This window comes from Capronia coronata (genome assembly GCF_000585585.1).
Source record: "Capronia coronata CBS 617.96 chromosome Unknown acBCG-supercont1.2, whole genome shotgun sequence".
Taxonomy (NCBI): domain Eukaryota; kingdom Fungi; phylum Ascomycota; class Eurotiomycetes; order Chaetothyriales; family Herpotrichiellaceae; genus Capronia; species Capronia coronata.
The window spans coordinates 1,274,670-1,295,343 of record NW_006912894.1 but is presented as its reverse complement, the minus strand read 5'-3'; the positions used below and the strand labels follow the sequence as shown (position 1 = coordinate 1,295,343).

Genomic DNA, 20,674 nt, shown 5'->3' with positions numbered 1-20,674 from the left:
GACACTACGGCCTGGTACTACTAACTACATGTAGTAGGACTAATTAAGTAGCCTCAATCGCTAGCTTGCCTCGGAGAGACATTAGCCCGCTTGGCCGCCTGGCCTCGCAGCCTCGACAATCTGATGATACTAGTACTACTATTCGAACCTTAGGTATGTAGGTACCTACACCAAACATGCATGCACTGCCGGTGGTAAAAGCACTCGCATGGGTTCGACATGGTCCGTCCTGTGCCAGTCATGTCTGAAGCACTTGTACCCTCGCAATTGTTTCTGCCACTGCCTCAGCACCATGTCCTGATCTGCCGGGCATGTCGCCATGCAGTCCCTCCGCTTGCGGTTGCTAGGCACCTCAAGGCAATTCACCATCTCGACCACGCACGCCGAGAGGTGTTTCTTGAATTCGCCTCCAGGTTCGACCTCCATGATCCAGCCCATGTGGATGAACCTGGGGCAGATCACTTTCCCGTGCCTGGACTTCCGGTCTACGACGGATTGCAATGCACGGCTTCTAATTGTGGGCATCTCTGTCTCAGCGAAAAGCGCATGAGGGGGCATTGGCAGCAGGTACATGGACGACACAGCCGACTGGAGGGCGACTGGCGGCATGCGCCTCTCCAGACCTTCTTTCGCGGAAACCAGCTGCGCTATTTTACCGGCTCTGTGGTTGAACGGAGCAAGGACAGTCCGGGGCACAGTCGCCACGAGCACATGCTTAAAGGAGACGTGGTCCGGACCTTCTATTTCTCGGACAATGGCCAAGGGAGGGAGATTGCCTTTGGTGTCCCCGAGGCCTCAGGCACAGCAACACAAGGAGCTGGACAGGAGAAGCCAGGCAGTGATGATGGACGAGCGAGCCTCGATCCGGCTGACAGGGCCCTGCTCGACCATTACATGACGAACACCTGTCTCAAAATCGCTACAGACGAGGAGGGAAGAGCAGTCTGGAGTACAGCGGTGGTTTGTCTTGCGCATAGTCATGGGTTCGTGATGCACGCCATCCTCGCCCTCGCAGCCATGCATCTGGCGCACTGTCATGGGTCCAACTCGGATCTTGCCAAATCCCGAGAATACTTGGCCATCGCGTCCAAGCATCAAGACGAAGCCATGCCTGCGTTTCGAGCAGCAGTCGACGAGGCCAACGCATGCAAAAGCCACGCCATCCTTACATTTGTTCATCTGCTCATTTTGTATTCGATTGCCACGGAACAATCGGATGAATGGCTGCTATTGGTGACCGAGGATCAATCAGATACCGTTACAGTCCCCAGCTGGTTGCACTTGTTACGGACCGGTTGCAGTCTGCTGTGCACCACCTGGGATCTGATTGAGATCGGACCCTGCCGCACATTGGCGCTCCTGTGGAGAAAGGAGGTTGGCCTGCCGCAGGCCGGTACGATACTGGCATCGGAATTGCGGGACAAGTTCCTGGCCGCCATCCCTCCGCCAGGCTCGCCGGACGAGTGGACGAGGTCTGAACGGGACGAGTATGCCGACGCAGCCTCACACCTGGCTCTCGCCTTTGCCTACTACTCACAGCCTTCGACTGGGCCGTGCACGACGTGGGACATACTTCAGGCCTGGCCACTCCGGCTCTCCGACGCGTTCTTGGCCATGATGGCCAGCGGTCATCCGGGAGCGCTGATACTGCTCGCACATTATGCAATCCTGTTGAAAGATATTGAGCAGCAGTGGTATTTCAGGGGCCGGGCCACGAGATTGATCCAGAGGATTGCCGAGAGGTTGGACCAGAGATGGCAAACATACATCGAAAGCCCATTGAGAGCTATCAGGAAACCAGTCGTTCGACCCAGACGCTTGTTACCAGCTCCGGTCTAACGGCATTATTCGTATTTGGCTGCCCGTGGGTTAATATGCCAAGATATAACACGAGGGAGGACAGCTTCAGAGGTAACCCCTCCATATTAGTACACTACCCGCCATATGGGTGATTTGCTCCTGGGAAGACGGCCTTGGAGGTTGCCGCAAAAAACAGCGCAGGAGAAAAGAGGCTTGTGCCGGTGGGAGTGCTGTCACAAGCTCATCTCTAAGCATGTCAGCAGGACGCTACGAACCTGCATCTGAACCTGTTGGTGATGCGAGGGTCGACGCACCATCTGGGCAGCATGGCCACGATCCCCCGCACGACCACCGATGGGAAGCTCCACCGGATGTTTCCTGGATGAAGGATGTGACTCCCTTGGCATGGTATATGGCAAATCGAATACCACGTCTACTAGAGCAGAGTATCACCACATGCTCCGTCAACGTGCAGCAGGGCTGGCAGCTTTCCGCAGTATAGGAACCAATCAGGGTGGATATGACTGGGGTGGAAGCCCGGATAAATCACTGGAAAATGCCTAAAAGGCAGTGCAAGGATTGCGCATCACAGCTTGACGCTGGCTGTGGCTTTACCTTGTGACTACCAACCAGGCACGAAACACCCATTGCTCTTTGGGGTTAAGCGTCAGGGTTCATGGGCCCGAGTGTCCAGGTAGCGAGGTAGGTTTGGATCTCTACTTTGAAGGCTCTCCGTTGGGCACGTGTGAAACCGGTGCAAAGGTACCTAGTGGTTCATGTCAGCAGGACTGAGGAGACGATATCCGAAGTTATAGCGAGGTGCGTTTGCAACTGCTGCCGTCAGAAAATGCCACAAACATCTGGCCGGGCAATGTGCCGGAAGCATTTTCATCTTTCATCCAGCGATTTAGACAGAGGCATCGGGTAGAAAGACATCGGTTCCGAGCGTTTTCCACGGCCCAAAGGTCGAAGCTTCCTGGAGGCCGCCTTTCACAACAGCTGCAAATGGCGACTCCAGAAGCGAGCGCTGAGACGCCAAGTGGCATCGGACAATGTGGTCAGCAGAACCCCGTATTACATGAGCAGGCAGAACGGAACGCCTTTATTTGTGCGACGTAGTAGTAGGCTTGCCCGAGCGTCGGAATGCCAGCGCACACGAGGGAGGCCCAAGCAGCTGGAGGTGATATTTGGTGATTTCAATCTCCGATTCGTGATGAGTTGCGTATGGACTTAGTACTATGCTGTCGCAGGGGGCTGGCATTGGCACCGGCCAGCGGGATCAATCACCTGCGCCATCATCGATGGGGGAAACCCGAGGAGGAGGCTACCGAAAAGATCAGGCAGTTGCGGCACAATGATTTGCCCTGTAAGCCTGGAATATGAAAGAGAGCGACCCCTGATGTGACCACAACTTGAACATACCTCGCTACGAGAAGAACCTGGTCAACTTGAAGATAATCAATGACACCAACTTGAAGCTGAGGGCAACCAGGGCGGACGTTGCGTGAATATCCCGATTAGGCTTCCGGTCAGCATTGATAGAGGCAAATGATTGGACGAATGGGGCAGGGAGTGGTGCGCGGGGTTCTGACGTAACAGAGTGTGCTAGTACTAGTAGTAACACATAATAACCGGGTTTGCAGTGCAGTGCAGTGTTAGTATGCAAGTTAGTGCCTTAGATTGGATAACTAGTACTAGTACTAGGTAGATAGATTGGATACCCAACCAATAAAAGGTCGGAAACAACAAAGTTTAGGGCGCCTGCCCAAAGAGGAAATTCAGACCTGAGATTCTTGATTCCATCCATTCACATTTAATTCCCCGTCCGACTTTCTTCTCCAACCTTTCATCCCGCCTTCCTGACACTTCCAACTACTACCGCCTTCAGTTAGCAGCCTCGTTGCGAAACAACCCATCGAGATGATACGAGTCACACCTCCTCATGTCGCTCTCCTCTTCGCTGCCGCTGCCGCTACCGCTATCTTAGCTATCGCAGCCGCATAGCTGGTAACTTACGCTCGGCTGGTGCTGTTTCGTCCTGCATTGTTCTGCCTGCCTTCGTTCTCCTCTGACCCCTGGGGCCATCGTTCACCCTTGTACAAGGACAAGGTTCACACTGCCTTTTCCATGTCAGGCCAACGGAGAACTCCTAGAACTTTCCAATCAACTGGCTTTGCGCCGTCCCCTTGACCGAACATGATTGTGTCGTCCCGCTCTATCTGCCTTCCAGTCTTGCACTGCTGCATTAAGCCTTACCGCTGGGCTCCGGTGGCGTCCACCCACTATTTGCTGACCTCAGGTCCACGCTTCCAAATGTCTTCTAAAGGCCTTGGGCTTTCCACGCCGGAGCCAAACCTATTCTGGATATCGATATAAGCTGTCTCACTGGTTGGTTTTACTCCCTGGTATCTTGGTCCCTCAATCTTGCAGGGATCTCTTCGTGTCGATTGATTTTCCCGACGGTCAACCGTGGTCTTCGTCTGCGTCTGTCGTGGCCATGCCTGCAACAATCGAGATGGTCGTTTTGTAATCTTCTGTAAGGATACCCGGGTCGGCGTTGGCGCTGCAACCATGGCAGAACAATAATCCTCGTCGGCTCCATTGGCGCTGCTCGGATCACAGACAGGCGTGAACTCATATTCAGGGCGGAACTATATTCTTTACCCATGTTCCATCAGACGCATCCTTGGCTACTTCGGACGTTGATGATATACAGCGACTCTTCCATCTCATCGCGGTCCATCCTGCTCGATACTCTCGTCCATACACACACATACAAAACAGCGCATTTGAGCTGAAGATCATATATATCATAGCAACATCTCAGACCACTTCCCTCCGAGTGACGTCGCTTCCAGCCTCAACACATCAACATGGATCACGGATTCGTGAGCTCGCCGTCACAATCCCCGAATCAATCCTTCTTTACCAGCGGACACTACTTCGACAGCACCGACGAGAGCCCCAGTCCGGAGTCACCACATGTGAGCACAACCTGTTTTCGCTGGGATATCGCGTCCTAACCCTGCCTCAGCAAAGAAGCCAAATCATGTTCAACAGGACGCCCTTGCAGTATGACATGTTACAGTATGGAGCGACGCCGTCTGATTACTATCCCGCCCTCCAGACCGCCAGGATATCGGTAGAATTTAACGACCCCACCTCGCTCGACCAGAATGACCGGCGGAAACGGAGGTCGGGCAGTAGCTCAACCCCGACCAAGGACAAAGACACGATCACCAACATGCATTTGGTGCGTCACAGACTTTGGTGATGTGCTGCGCGGCAGACACTAACTGAGAGCTTCAGAGGCGTCGAGCTCAAAATCGAGCTTCTCAACGAGCGTTCCGGGAGCGCAAGGAAAAGCACGTCAAAGGGTTGGAGCATCAGTTGGAAGATCTCCATGAAAAGCATCAAGACCTTTTACAGTCGTATACCCGTCAAGCCGACCAAGTCACCAGGCTGAACAATCAGATTGCCGAGCTCAGTGCCGAAGTCAATGCTCTGCGATCATGTCAAGATCAGTCCTTCAGTGACATGCTCATGCCGGACAAGTTTGAGAAATTTGACGCATTTTTCGGGCACGACCTGCCTGGCAACGGACCCGACTGCTACTTCGACAAGACCACAATCGATCTCAATTCGGAGTTCTCCTTACATTCCTTTGAGGATTCGCTGTAGGCTCGAACGGTCAGGTGGGATTTGATTTGGTGCTTGGGTATTCGGCGTGTCAAGAGAAACAACGATATACCCACTTCTACGGGCGGCTTTTTCATTCTCGTCATGTTGCAATTGAGCGAAGGCGCACGACGTGCGTCATTCTGTGGACTGGGTTGCAGCCTCCGGGCCACTTTATTGTCGATTAACAGGTGAAGGCTCTGGGCCAGTAGCTACCTTGGGAGAGGGTTCCGATCAGCAGAAAGTGTTCAAGAGACGATATTCTGGCTAAATGCCATGCTTGAAAGTTGAGAGTTTTGAGATGTGCAGTGGCCCAATGCTCCAGGGCTCCCCGTGAATGCCTGTAAGAAGTAATGGGTCCCCATTGTTCTATGGTGAGACCGGCCGGCCACGACCGTTTCTGCCTGTGGAACGTGGAAGCCCTTCCGCAGGTCTACATGGGGAGACGGCGTGGACAACGGGCTAGTCCCAGAGAGGAATATGCTGGAAGGTCTATTTGTCTGGTGCATCGGATTACTATTGGACTGTGAGAAGAGGAGTTAAGTATAGGACGTCTAAGAGACGCTTTTCAACCTGCCATATCGTATTGCACATGCGACACTACTACTACCTAACGTACCTGTATGTACACTGTCACGCCCTACCAGGCACCTACCACCCACCGACCCTTGCGAACCGGCATTCGCCTCCTCGAAGGGCATCAGACCCTTTGTTGCTCTCTTACAAATATAGTTCTGACAGGCTGCAGGGTGCAGAATGCAGGCATCTGCCACCGAGTCTGCTAGGCAGCCTGAACCCGAAAATGACGACGTCGTGGGGTGCGTGCTTGAAAAAGGCTCATCCTCGACATCTTGATCTTCACATGTTGTACTAGCAGGTACTAGGCACTCGACGGGAAACTCCAGCAAAGAAAGAATGATATTACTCATCCGAAACAAGAGTTCCGCTACCGGTTCCGGAGGATGTATCGATCCCTTTTCGCCATATTTTGAAGTTAGGTAAGACACCTACCCTAGGGCCCTGCCTTACATACCTTGCTACCTCCCCCAACCTTACCTACTAGGTATGTACCGTAGGTAGGGATGTTTTATATTCCTGCAACCATTTCGGAGTATCATCGGCCGACAGGCTTGACAAACGTTACTAGGTACTCACCCAAGGTACCTAATCTATTTCGTCCTCAAGTTGTCATCAACTAGACAAAGTCCTGAAGCTTCCTCCTCGCATTACTCCTGTTACCGTACTGTTGCTGCTCTGTAACTAGGTCCGTGTGCCTGCAAAGCCATAGGGTCCACGCTTATCTGTCATGATAACTTACTAATAAATAGTCTACAACATTTTGTGGCTCTGATCATTCCCTCTGATCTGATCCGAGACTTGCGCCCAGCTGAAGCGGACGTGATCGGAGCGTCTCCCCAAGAACCCAAGAGGAATTCCAGTTCCGCCATGTTCCACTGCTGCCGGGGTCTCCATCTCATGTACGAGGTGTTCTTGTTCTTTCTCGCTCCTGAGATGAACATGTTTGGCGATTGTTCAGATAAGGTCCCAGATAATCTGATTTGCATTCTTATCATGTAAGAGGTTCTTCTCACCAGGACGGTGGGTTCAGCGCAAAGGTATCTGTTTCCAATATACCTCCGCAAACAGCCGGATTGGAGCACCACTCTCGGTCTCCAACTCGTCGTCTGCGCCGGAGGAAGGTCTGACGCTGGAGTGCTGGACATACGCCTGTCGGTTCTTCCGGCTGTGATCGCAAATGCCAAGCGAGGAATGGGTACCGTCTCAGGTTGTCAATCTCGGTGTCATGCAGGTAAGGCTGTGATGAAAGGAAACGACTATAACGATACCTGTATCTTCAAATGGATATCTCATGGTGCCAGTACTATTGGCGCAAGGTGGGTGGATGGGATTATCAAGGTGGGTCGACTGACATAATACATTACTAATAAATTGCCAGCCACTGCCAGTGGCTGGTGATCGGTGGCTGCTCCCCGCCTTTCACTGGCCAGCCTCATGTGGCTGAGCAGGAGACTGCGAATATCTCAATTGGTAAAGAATGTAAACAGAGGAAATGGACGTGCGCCAGTCAGTCATGAGGGAAAGGAACGGACTTGCTCTATGTTGTTGACATTACTCAGTCCTGCTTCGACTGTTGACCTCTCCCGCACAAGCAACGGAGATGCCATGATTCAATACCTCAGGCTCTTGACCCCGAGAATATGGATTGCCAATGAACTCTATCGCCGGCCTGCGGTTGTTTCACGACGCAACACCCGCCGTGCAGAATACCTACCTAGGTACCCTTGCTGCAGCCTTCTGGCCGACCATGTGAAGGATGGCTTCACATCCGTACAGCCTTCGAAGTAGGCTCAATACCCAAACTCCCTCCTTACGCACAACACCTACCGGCTCCCCCTCCATCCCAAAACTCGGGACAGCCTCTCCCCGTAAACCGCGGCCGTCGGACATCACCATACAACTGCACAAGGTGATAGGGACGACCACAAATAGTCCCAGTGGGTTAGCATGTTGTCCGGCCACAGAAACCTACGCATATTGCGCAGGAGCTGTTGCGGTTCTTGCGAAAGTCGATTCACATCATGGTGCTCCTTCGTACCGTTATTACAAGGCTCGACCGACAGCACCTTCTATTCATCCTCCTACCGCCCACTACGAGGGCTCACCGGCGGCGACGCCCTCGAAGAGAAGGACAACTACATTCATGTCTCCAAGAGTACAAGACGATTACAACAGTGGTTCATTCGGCCGGGAGTGGCTAGAAGAGTCGGGAGGCCAAACATGGACCGCCAGGGAGCGTATCAAATCCGCATCCTGCGTCGCTTTGAGTGCAGACGGACGCTGGCTTGCGGTCGGAGAGTCCGGCTACAATCCTCGTGTGTTGCTGTACTCTACGGTCGAAGATGCTTCTTGCGAGATTCCGACCTCCATCGTCACCGATCATGCCTACGGGGTCCGCTGCATAGCCTTCAGCAGCGACATGCGATATCTAGCGACGCTGGGGAACCTCAACGATGGGTTTCTGTTTGTGTGGTCACTCAACTCGAAAACAGGTCAGTTGAGCCTGCATTCTGCCAACAAGTGTACAGCCAATATCTGCGACATGACTTGGTGTGGCAGTAATGTGATCACCGTCGGAACAAGGCATGTCAAAATCTGGCAGGTGAAAGACCTTGCAAAACAGTCTCCCACCAGAAAGTCGAGATATCGGCCGTCCGAGGTTTATCCTTCGAGTCCTGGACCTTCACCGTTGCAAGGCCGGAACTGTCTGTTGGGATCCATGGTGGATTCGACCTTCTCATGCGTTACTTCGGTCGATGACGAAGTTCTTGTCTTGGGCACCGAAACGGGACACCTTTGCTCCGTGGACGTGTCACGAGGGACACCTGAACTCCAGGTCCTGAAGCAGACCATTTTCTCCATCACTTCAGTCGCCTTCCTTGGTGCCACGAAACAACTTCTCCTGGGCACATCACAGGGTCTTTGTTACGAGGACTATGAGTCGCTGCAGACGCAGGGAAACGAGGAGTCCTGTACGAATTCGCCGCGGAAGGCCTCTCGACCATCTTCCATTCGCCGTTCTCTCGGGTTGGCCCAGCCAACAGGACAGAGTGTTATGGCGATTGGCATTCTTCAGAACCATACAATCACACTCGACAACGATGGAAGCTTGCAGGTCAAGCGACGTGCGGTCGAAGAAAACTCTCAGTTCCACCCCACATTTGCAGCCCATAACAGCGTCCTCCAGGGTGTGCAAGCACTTCCCGCCGCGTCGGGCTTGGGGAGCTTCTTCACGTGGTCAAAGAACGGTGAGGTCAAGTTTTGGAATGCCGATGGCATACTAATGCGGCAGAGGCGCCTAGATCTGGAGGAGATAGGCGCAGATGGCGAGAACTGTCAAAACGAACTCAGCCAGATACGATACTCGCCAGCTCGGGGATCGTTTATTGCCGGTGACCGATTTGGGCTGCTCAAATTGATCAAAGAAAACGACTGGCGCGCTGTGCGCACGATTCGGGCGCACAGTTCTGAGATCACAAGCATTGCGGTTTCCGACGAGGATTCACTGGTGGCAACATGCAGCAGGGATAGAACAGTGCAACTATTCCAGCTGGACGTAGACAACATTGAACTGCTGCAGACCATGGATGATCATGTTGGGTCTGTCAACCAGGTTCTTTTCGCACAGTCAGGGGCGAAACTGTTGTCCTGTTCTGCGGATCGGTCATTGATGATCCGCGAGCGCGTATTCAGGGAGCAAAACGGTATCCAGGTGGTTGCATACTTGTCAGCCAAGGTCTTGACTCTCAAGAGTGCTCCCTTGTCAATGACAATATCAGGAGCCCATATGCTTGTGGTGGCCACCATGGATCGGCGAGTTACCAGAATCGACTTCTCGACCGGCACTGTGATGGAATCGTTCAAAGTGGGCGATTCCGAGACCGACGACACAGTGTCTCTGAACTCTGTCATCCACACCGCCATGCCTGATGCTACCGATGCCTTGAGGGGCCTGCTGATCGGATATTGCACTATGGACAAATCGATTCGAGTATACAACGACCGAAATCTGAGTTTGCTAGGCAGGGAGTCGGGACATACCGAAGGGTTGAGCGACATCGCGGTACTCCAGCATCCAGGGGACGTTTCTCCGGGCAGACAATTGACGATTGTCAGTACTGGGCTGGACGGCACAATAATGCTATGGCGGATAGTCAAGACCTTGAGTTTGTGGTCCGGCCAAAATGTCTCGCCAAACCGACATCAAGCGTTTGGTCTATTCGGCGATGAGACGGAAGATGCAGACACCAAACCGAGTCCTGCATCTCTTCCGCCGTTACGGAAAGTCTTGACCAAAGTAGATATAGCGGAACTGAACAAGGGCAATCCTGGGTCATCCTCGACGCCTCGGTCACTATCACCTGTCAGATTAAAAAGGAAGACTTCGCGTCTTGCGCTGTCGACCACCATGGATGAGGTGGAAGAGACTACGACCAAAGTCGGCGAGGTTAATGTGGCCAATATTGACAATCTCCTTGTCAACGAGAAGTCGAACCCGCCACCTAGTCCATCCCCTGCACCTCGAACAGCCTCCAAACCGAGAAAGAAGTCATCACGGACAGAGCTGAATCGAGAATCAGAGTCAAGGAAAGTACGTGGGATTACAAGATCGCCATCGCCTCCCATGTCGATGCCGACCACGCCAAAGCAAAGGCAGAAACCGAACAACAGCCGACTCCGGCGGCCACCGTCTGTGCCCACGGATCTACGGTCTCAAGGGGTCGTCTCCGGTCGACGGAAGAGTATGAGTCAGACATCCGACTTTGGCAGTTTGGGTATGGCCACAGAACAGGCCGGCAGGATGTTGAGGATGTATAGGAAGAAACTGATCCATAGTCGCGAGACGGTGGATCTGGACGATCTTGAAGACGAAGTGTCTGGACTGTTGAAGGTGATACGCGAGCGAAAGGACAGAACGCAGCCAACACAAGAACAAACTTCAGTCAAGCATGACCTGCGAGGATCTCAACACGCACATCGCAGAGATAAAGCGAAAGCGGCCACGGAGAACGAGCTTGATCAGTTGGCCATCTTGCTAGGGAAGTCTAGTTTGCTGGCTAAGCCCTCTGAGGATCGAACACCTTTCAAGATTTCGGGTGAGGAAGAGGCGGAATTGACCGGTCGATGATGATTTGCGATGAGCTTGATGAAGGCTGTGCTTATATGGATCAGGGAAAGCCATGCCAGGAGACGTCCGATGAATAACTCCTGCTAGTGCTATAGGGGAGGTGGGATGGAAGGATTTCATTTGCGAATGGGTTGTTTCGGGAACACCAGGTCCGACAGACAAGAGTCTCCAAGAACCGTTTCTAGGACGGAAGATATACTGGGTTGGGAAGATGTCGGGAGTATTGTACGATTATACCACGCGAGATGTATATATTTTGACGGTGTTTTCTCTTACGATATATCCCTATACGTTTATCTATATTTGGATTCTGTATATACATTCGTAACCTGGATGAGAAGCGAAACCCAGTGAATTACCACCGACTACTTCCATGCAAGGTTTCATGAGCGGAAGTGAATATAGAGGAATACGGATGAATATGGAGGGGGTATGTAGACAGCAGTTTGCATAGAGAGTGTGATGGCGAAGATTATATAGATCTAATAATATACGTATATGATAGTAATATAGTATCGCATCTATATACCTAATATCGGTGACGTACATACCAGTAGTATGTCTCTACAATTATTAACCAGCATTCATTTATTATTGTTTTCACAGATGAATGTTCATTCTCCGCATCAACCAACGACAGCTCTTTTCTTTCAACTTCGAGCTTCACCACATAGAGACGGACACCCAAATCACTCTCAACTCGATTGCCTGAACTCGATCCCGACAGCTCAAACTTTAAGTGGATTGCTGGGTACCGGTCTTCTGCGGAAAACAAAAACGGACGTGAAACAGCGAACAACACCAGCACAAGCCAGGAGCCAGCCGAATCGAGAAATCGAGATACTCGAAGATTCCGGAAACTCAAGGAGACCGACTGCCATCGCCTCCCCAGCCTTCTTCGATGGAGACTCACACTCAGCCAGAACCTCAACCTCAGACTCAACCTCAGACTCAACTTCTAAATCAAAAAGCAATGGATCTCCAATATCTCTCGCAAGCCCTCGACCTGGCGCGCCTGTCTCCTCCCAAACCAACCAACTTCCGCGTCGGATGTGTTATTGTGGCATTTCCCCTTACTACTAGTAGCGGTGGTAGTGGTGGTGGTAGCAATAGTAGTGCATCCGAACCCCAGCTTCAAGTCGGACATCAATCTCAAGACGGACATCAATCTCAAGTTTCGGCGCAATCTCAAGTCATCAAACCACCTTCAATCCTATCAACAGGCTACACGCTCGAACTACCCGGAAACACCCACGCCGAGCAGAACGCGCTGGCGAAACTCGCGGCACGCCACAACCTCCCGGAATCCCAGGTCGGGGAGTGTCCCGAGTTTCTGGAACCTGGGGTTCAAGTGGTGCTGTATACCACGCTCGAACCGTGTGCGAAGAGGTTGAGTGGGAATTTGCCTTGCGTTGAGAGGATTCTTGGGACGAGAAGAAAGACGAGGACGACGAGGACGACGACGATGGGGAGTCAAGGAGGTGGTAGTGATGAGGATACTTCTGGCGGTATCTCTGTGACTGCTACTCCTACTACTCCTCCTTCTACTGCTACTCCCACTACTCCTCCTTCTACTGCTACTCCCACTACTCATACCTTCATCTCTGGTATCCATAGAGTCGTCTATGGTGCCAAAGAACCAGATACGTTTGTGCAAAAGTCCGTGGCGACACGGGTTCTCGAAGACGCTGGGATCGAGGTGGATTATGTGGGCGATTTGGAGGACGAGATTTTGCGTGTTGCTATGCAGGGACATGTGCCTGCTAAGGAGGTGGATGGTGGTACTAGTGGGAATACTACTACTCCGACTACTGCTGCGAATGCCAATTCTACGAGTCAGAGTCAGAACCAGAGTCAAAACCAGAGTCAAAGCACAGGTTCAACTACAACTCAGCACGACCACCACCACACAGAAACTAATATCGACGATATCACTCCCGAAGAACGCAGACGACAGGAAGCTCTGCCGCGGAATCCCAAGAAGAGGATGATGGAGGTGGATATACCTCCCAGGGCATGACTGGTCGTTGCAAGGTACCAGATAAGATCCTCGATCATGGATACCTACTGTTTCTATATGTCGTATATAGAGCCTACCTTACATACGACAGGGGTTTCCCTTGGTAGAATGAGTATCTTACCTTTTAGGACACAGAAAAGACAACAGAAAAGACAACAGAAAAGACAGAGTATGTTGACGCTTGTAAAGAAGTCACCTTTTCCCTTTCTTCATTGTTGGCTAGCAGTTGATGTGATGTTGTGATTGGAATCATGTTCCTTTCTCCGAACTACTCAGGTATTCTTTTTCCTCGTAGCCACAATCCCCCATAATCCTCCGTCATATCTTGCTTCCTGTTTCTTCCCTCCAGGTGCAGATTAGACATCAAGGTTCATGCGAATGGTTGTTGCAGCTCCAGGGATGGGCGAGCATAAGACTTTGCTTCCTCCACCCACCAGCTTCAACAACTGGTCCTGCTCTGCGGGTTGGCAACTTGGACTCAGATACCACGATCAGCACGGATTTCTCCCAGTCCAGTCCCTGATTCTCCTTTGTCTGGCCGTAAGTCTGTAGTCTGTTGGATGACCTAGGGCAGGACATACATCCTGTAGCTTGTGATAGTTTATCATTTGAGCCAAGGTCTGTGTCGGCAACTCTATTCAGATCCGACTGACGGCCAATACCAGCCCTCCAGGTGTCTGGGGATACAGCTGAGAGTTGATCCGCAAATCCCTTTTCGACAACGAAGCTTGCGGCAGGCCGAGTCCGCTTGATGCTGACCATGACCGAATGCGTGATGCATCGCATTGGACTGGTCCGTCTCGACTGACTCGTCCACTGAACCGACAATCCTAGCCCGTTCTCACCAGGAGATCAAAGAGCAAATCAATCGATCCTGGCTTGTGTCAAACTTCTTCTCTTCGTAGGCATGTTACTGGCTGTCAGATTATTCGAAAGGCGGATCTTAGTGCTGCTGACTCGAATCCCCGATCGAGGTTTCTTCAGTCTCTTCCGAGCCACCATGACAGGCACAGATGACTTGGTGACGAGGTAGTTCGAGAAGGATCCTAACAACACGCCTCTCAGAGAACTGCGGCCACGGGTGCCCACGACGCAGAGGGTCGGTTCAAGTTCGTCAATCTGATCATCACCATTAGTCCAGGTTCTCCGACCCAAAGGTTGGCAGGCCAGGTGCATCAACTTACCGCACCAAGAATCAAATGTTTGGGACTCTTGCAATGAATGACCTCAACCATACACCTCACTTGCAACGTGGTCTTGCGGACGAATTTCAAAAAGTTCTGGGTGATTTCATCGACAGCCCGCAATCGTTCCATTTCTCTCTTGCTAACACTCCTGGCATCTACCGAACCTGTCAGACTCTGCAATTCGGTTGCTGGAACGTATTTGTTGGTAGTGCCCATTCCGAAACTGGTTCCGCCGCCTTGGGTGGTTTGTCGAGTAAGACGTTGCATGATGTCGGACGCATCTTTGCCTGCTTGGACACCCTCGGCTTGGAGAACCTCTCGGTCGGCCTCGGTGGCCTTTCCAGCACTTTCATCCTCAATAGCATAAATGGCCAGAATTGTGTCGCCGTCTCGCAACATGGTGCCAACCACCCATTCCAGAGCATAACTTGCCTCAACGCTCAGATCGCTACAGACAAGGTAGGTCCTGTTGTGTCTTTCCCCTTCTTTGGCCTCTTGGTCGAATTGAGACCAGTTACCTCTCAAGATGATGCGAACATGCCGGTCAGTCACCGTGGAATCCAAGGGAGAGATGTTCAGTGCAAGCGTCTTCGCCTTTCTGATGGCTGCCAACTCGTCATCTTCGTCATCGGCAGATACGACAGAGGGTGAACTGGCGAAGTTGTTGGATGGATGCACTTGCGCTTTCCCTTCGGTAACCTTCTCCCCTGTAGGACTGGTGACGGAAATGGAGGGCTCGAGGAGCGACTTGACAGGATGTTGAACTGGGGGAGACTTAATCTCGACCTCGGGCGAGGCTGTGCCATTTGGGCTAGGAGATTTTGTTTTCTCAGCCTCAACGTCCGAAGTTTTCCGTCTCCCTGACCGACCTCTAGTCTCGTCTTCATCACTACTGGGAGACATGATATCTTCGTCACTGCTGTCGGCTACAGCGTCTTCTTCCGCCACCTCATCCTTGGCCACACGGCCAGCACCTTTTTCCGAGTCATCCGTTATGGTCGAGAAGCTGCTGGACTTGTTGGATAGTCGCCGGTGGGCTTGGTCATCTACCACAGTCCCAGCTTTCGTCGTCAAGGGAGCCGAGGCTTTTGTGGGACTGAGGAATCCTGGCTTCGATGGTTCGGCAATTCGGATTCTTGAAGACGGCGATCTCGAATGCGTGCCGCTGGTAACGGTTGAATTGTGTCTTCCACTTCCTCCAGCGGGTAAACCAACGTTGAGAGAGGCGAAGTCTCCCGTCATGGCTGCTTGCATGGCAGTGACGGATCCCTCGCGTGGTCTCTTGGATTCTGCGGGTGACCGCGCCGAAGATCTTGCGCTGGAAGGTATGGAAGCCATATCAAATTGGTAGCTCTGTTCAAATGCCCGCTTTTCTTCCGCTGCTATTTTTGGGAGACCTACAGGCCCGTCGGCCTCTGAGGATGTTCGCGCTCGTCCGTACGCTGGTTGGCTCTTTGTGAGGACTGGAGAGTTCGATTTGCTCGAATGCGCAGAGGTATAGGTGGAAGGATTGGAGGGGTCGAGCTTGGTAGATCTTCTGGATGGATCGGGACTTGTAATGCCTACGCCAATACCTGCAATTGAGCCGTGTCTGGGTGTGGGCGAGTCGACATCAAGCATGCTTCGAACAGGCGGAGGAGGCGTAGCAATTCGTAACCCTCTGACTCTGGGTAAGGGACTACTAGCTCTTCTGCGATCGAGAGCTGCCAGGACTTCTCTGTTCTCTTCATCAAGTGATGCCTCGAGACTCATTGGCGCTCGGGACCGAGAAAGCGGTCGATCCATTCTGGGTTTGGCGTCGCAGGTGGAGAGCGCGATGGTGTGGTGTGGTGGTGCGATGGTGGAACAGAAACAAAAGAGGGACTGGAAAGACGAGCAACAGACACTACAAACTTACACGAGATGATTTCTGAGATTGAGATTGAGATTCAAGTTGTCTCGTCGCAGGAGAGGATGGAAAACGAAAAGCGCAGGTCAAGTGAGCGGTGACTTACCTACCAGGCATGGCTGAAGTCAAGCATTTCTCGATCCGACTTGCTTGGTCTAGGGACCACCGACTGTAGGCAGGCAGTAGTAAGTGCCAACGAGTCGAGACCTAGGAACCCCTGGTGACTGGCTGATGCTCATGTGCTTGCGATCAGTCATTCTTGGCTGCTGCGGGAGAGCAACTTAGGTGTCAGTTGTGGGGGGTCAGTGCCCGAAAGTCTCGATGCACAGCCCATTCCCAGGCATGGGTCAACTCATGCAGTGTAGTGGGAGAGGAAGAACAAAAGTTGCACGGACAGATGTATACAGGACATTGGACAGGGTCTGGCCACTACTAGTAGTAGTCAACAAGTGTGCCTGGTCTTGTTACTCTGTAGATGGTAAGGGTTCACAAAGGGGTCTCACAGGGTAATGCGAGTATACAGTGCCACCTACAGGTACCTTATACCTATCTGATTTACAAGGGTCGACTACAGGTACACAATATGTCATTCAGGGTTCAAAACGTGAGGTCGGAGGGTACAAAGATGGTGGGGTAATGCTTATCGTCCTTATCGTGACCTCTAACTTTTAGGCTTCAAGCTTGCCTGCGCTGCGCCTACGCCTGCGCCCGCCGGTTCAAGCTTGGGTCAAGTTCGGTACAGACACCGTTGACTCGAGGACTCTCTACTCGTCCTCATCCCTACCTGTCTAGGCGTTACTACTCCTACTTCCTTCCACCCTCTACCGCTTCTATCCCAAAACACGACGAGCAGTGCCAATGACATTCCCACTACAGTACCATCCACCCGTCATCATGCTTCATGCACAACAGAACCATCTCCTTAGCTTTAGCCTGCATGATCTCCGGGCTGCCATGTTCAGCACATCTATTGGCTCTTCGGTTCCTTTCCTCTCATTCAAGCACTTCCAACCCGGCCCACGGCATCAGCCTTGAACTTGATTATGCGCAGTCCGAACGGTAGGATGGACTGCCGACTTGCCAGGCCAGCTTCCAAGTTCTAAGCATGCTCCAAGACCTACAAAATCCCCAGCCTTCCCATTTTCTCGACGTGCTGACTCTACCTCCTAGTGTGTCGCATGGAGCTCAGTGGTCGAAATGCCCATTCCTCAGGTTCCGACTATTTTGTTGACCGTGCTGCTGGGCATTGTCGTACTCTCACTTGCTCAGAGTAATTGTGGAACAAACCAAAATCCCTATTGTGCAGGGAACAGTGTATTCGAACAACTCTGCTGTCCTTATCCAGATGTCTGCTACTGGCAAAATCGCGACGGGGCGCCCGGATGTTGTCCCCAAGGTCAGGTGTGCAACGGACAAGCGTACAATCCTCCTACAACCGTTCATCCGACCACTATAACCATCACTTCTTCGACGTCCGAAACAACGCCCACTTCGACCCTTCACTCCACAGTCACGACATTTGTGAATGGGGGAGGTGGAGTGATCGTTACGACCCAGCCCAGCGTTGTCACCGTTACCACTGGCATTTTGGGCGGTGGTGTTTACTCGACGGTCACTTCAGGAGTGGTCGGCGTATATTCCACAGTCACCTCTGCCGTGGTAGGAGTCTATTCCACGGTGACTTCCGAGCTCGGCCAGGGCTATGCCACTGTTTCGGGGGTCTTGGTTGGTGCGGCTCCCAGGTCGCAATACTTGGCCGTTACGTTTCCGGTGATGGCTGCTGTATTTATACTGGCCTGGCACAACATTGGATGAAGCAGTCCTGTCGCGTCGATCATGTTCTGACCATTGGGCAAGAACTTCTTTCGCCTTTACCATTAGAGTAGAGAATTGCGCCAGGAGTCTATTGGGCAAGCAATCGGGTGTGGTTCTGTGCTGGAGCGAGCATCACGATGTCATTCCTGACAATGACAGAGCGAGGCGCTAGATTTCTCAAAGCTATAGGTGAGGCGGAACCAGCATCGCGCGTACAACCAACATCGTCGAAAAAAATGAGGCCGCCATTCGACAACTTCTGAGCCGGTCATACCGATTATATACCGTGCGACGAATGCGGGAGATGGACCTTGCAAATGGAAAACTCCTCGAATTCATCGTGTAAACCTATGACAGTGTCACAAAGCTGACAAACAGCAACACATTTTCGCTGGCAGATGCGTACATATGCGTCCCTACACACACGATGACAACCCAGCAGATTGTGGGGAACGGAAACATCTTTCCAAAGTACCCCATCCAAGACTATCGCCAGCAAGAATCAAGGACTACTTCGGCTGTGTGCCTTCTTCCTCTTCAATCGATTGAGGGATATGGATCATCTCAGGAGTCGAGACAGCATTCAATTTCCTCAAAGCCTGCGATCCCAATTCCAGGTCAGCCAAGACAACCCCTTGACCTCTCTCGAATGCCAGCCGTCGGATTGACTCATCACACTTACCTTTGCGAAAAAGCCATCAGGAGGCACCTCCCCACCCCATCGATCCACGACTTTGGTGACCTTCTCCCCATCCGGGGTCAAATAGACCAGGATATGGCTGTCAATGAGCTGTTCCTTCCCCAGTCCTTTGATCGTATATCGATCCTTCAGGCGCAACTCAATCGGGTTTCCCACCGAGACGATCTCGGCGTGCTCCTGCTTCACATCACTCATGGTGGCCACCACCCCGTACCATTGAGCCTCATACTGCTTGCGGCCCTCGGCGATGCACAGCGGATCCTGGAATGAGGCGTCATCTGTCCACAGGCTCAGTTTGCGCTTCGAAGGGTGGCCGGCAAACAAATCCATGACGCTGCCGATGAGTAGTGATTGGCGAGGGGTCAGCTCGGTCGGCGCCGGCGGGAGATTGGCTCTGATTTTATATTCCGCGAACGCAGGTGGCTTGGTTGATGAGGTTGACGATGAAGAGGAAGAACTGTGGTTCGAAATGGATGCCATGATGGGCCGAACTGCCTGGTAGCGAGGTGTTACGAACGACGATGAGGACGACGAAGACAACGTTGTTGTCGTGCTTGATACTTTGCCGGTGTTCAGGAGCGGCGGACTGTGGATCTGGGTCTGAGCCTGTTTTCCTATAACAAGTCGTGGAAATGCCTCGAAGATGGTGGGTTGAATGCGCATTGAAGTGTGAGACGATTCGACTCGTCGACTGGAGCGACGATATATAGATATAATATGTCTGCGAACGGTGACAAGGGAGCCCCCCGGTATAAGATGTCCCGGACGAATCAGAGACGCAACTATTACAACATATGGACACCTTACGCAGCACTCGAATTGTCTGGGTAAGTGCTCGAATTGGTAGTACCGTGACGACTCTGAGTAAGTAGACAGACAAGTGAGGTTACCTACCTCAGTACCTAAGGCAGACGGGTAACTTGAAACTACGATTTCCCTTCCGTCAGTGACCTTGTGACGAGTTGCCTTGTTCTTGTAGGGGTCTTTCTGTGATTCCTGCGAAGTCAATGACATAATCACTCTGGACGATGGAATCATCTGGGAATGGAACCGGGAACACTATGACCAGCACGGCACGGTTCAGCACTGGGATACGAGATGGCAAAGCCCCCATGATTCAATCATGGGTCTGAGTGGGAAGGAAAAAAGCCATTGTTCGACCCGTGCCCGTGATCCAAAAAGGCCAAATAGAGGTTGCAGGTGGTCGTGATGAAATAATGTCGTCGGTGACTGACGATTTGGCGAAAACCTTCGGGGTCCGAACCGAGTAATTGGAACAAGAGTCCTGGGAATCATCGCCACCTTCAAGTTCAGGACTTGGTCAGCGCAGTGGAGCAAAGCTGAGGCACACAGCCGCTCAGCCTTGCTTACCTAAATGGTGTCTGCCCTCTTTCTCTTGCACACCTCGACACCTCTTGACAAGACGAAATGGGAGACGCTGGGCCCTTGGTTTACCAAGCGGTCAGAAATTTGCATTATCATCTCTGGCGGTAGTTATCAGTGTGGAGATGATCAAATCCAGATATGTTTATGGAATTTGTTGGACTTGACATGCAAGGCCAGCTATGGGTGGGAGTGATCGATCGGTGGATGCATTCCTCACATGCTATAGATGGTCTTGGACTGACGACGACAATCGTGACTGGATTGACATTGAGCCGTGTTAAACAGTTGCCAGCGTTGGATCTAATGGATCGAGATAGTAATATAGAGACAGGAAGTAGTAGTACTACAGAGTAACTGCGAAGTAGTACAACTGGCATGGCGAGCTGAGGGCCAACTTGAACTTCAACTTGAACTTGAATGACATAATTCCCTTGGCAATTTGTCGACGCGGTCGAACTCGCGTCTTCCAACTCCAACTTGCATTTCGCGTCAC

At 52.1% G+C, this 20,674-nt stretch overlaps 7 protein-coding genes across 7 annotated transcripts; 5 read left to right on the top strand and 2 right to left on the bottom strand.

Annotated features, from left to right (window-relative positions):
- Positions 1-240: 240 nt before the first annotated feature.
- On the top strand, positions 241-1,839 carry A1O1_02136 (uncharacterized protein; the record flags this gene model as incomplete). The annotated part of the gene is made up of 1 exon (XM_007723047.1): positions 241-1,839. One exon carries the CDS (start codon positions 241-243, stop codon positions 1,837-1,839), a length of 1,599 nt encoding a protein of 532 aa, XP_007721237.1.
- Positions 1,840-4,673: 2,834 nt separating this feature from the next.
- Positions 4,674-5,481, top strand: A1O1_02135 (uncharacterized protein; the record flags this gene model as incomplete). The annotated part of the gene is made up of 3 exons (XM_007723046.1): positions 4,674-4,784; positions 4,835-5,053; positions 5,110-5,481. 3 exons carry the CDS (start codon positions 4,674-4,676, stop codon positions 5,479-5,481), a joined length of 702 nt encoding a protein of 233 aa, XP_007721236.1.
- Positions 5,482-7,813: 2,332 nt separating this feature from the next.
- Positions 7,814-11,185, top strand: A1O1_02134 (uncharacterized protein; the record flags this gene model as incomplete). The annotated part of the gene is made up of 1 exon (XM_007723045.1): positions 7,814-11,185. The coding sequence occupies one exon, from the start codon at positions 7,814-7,816 to the stop codon at positions 11,183-11,185; it is 3,372 nt and encodes a 1,123-aa protein (XP_007721235.1).
- Positions 11,186-12,086: 901 nt separating this feature from the next.
- A1O1_02133 (uncharacterized protein) lies at positions 12,087-13,205 on the top strand (the record flags this gene model as incomplete). The annotated part of the gene is made up of 1 exon (XM_007723044.1): positions 12,087-13,205. The coding sequence occupies one exon, from the start codon at positions 12,087-12,089 to the stop codon at positions 13,203-13,205; it is 1,119 nt and encodes a 372-aa protein (XP_007721234.1).
- Positions 13,206-14,069: 864 nt separating this feature from the next.
- On the bottom strand, positions 14,070-16,144 carry A1O1_02132 (uncharacterized protein; the record flags this gene model as incomplete). The annotated part of the gene is made up of 2 exons (XM_007723043.1): positions 14,070-14,324; positions 14,390-16,144. 2 exons carry the CDS (start codon positions 16,142-16,144, stop codon positions 14,070-14,072), a joined length of 2,010 nt encoding a protein of 669 aa, XP_007721233.1.
- Positions 16,145-17,489: 1,345 nt separating this feature from the next.
- Positions 17,490-18,095, top strand: A1O1_02131 (uncharacterized protein; the record flags this gene model as incomplete). Its single annotated transcript, XM_007723042.1, has 1 exon — positions 17,490-18,095. A coding segment is annotated over one exon (606 nt), but the record flags the coding sequence as incomplete, so codon positions are not given.
- Positions 18,096-18,604: 509 nt separating this feature from the next.
- On the bottom strand, positions 18,605-19,275 carry A1O1_02130 (uncharacterized protein; the record flags this gene model as incomplete). Its single annotated transcript, XM_007723041.1, has 2 exons — positions 18,605-18,694; positions 18,778-19,275. 2 exons carry the CDS (start codon positions 19,273-19,275, stop codon positions 18,605-18,607), a joined length of 588 nt encoding a protein of 195 aa, XP_007721231.1.
- Between the last annotated feature and the right edge of the window lie 1,399 nt (positions 19,276-20,674).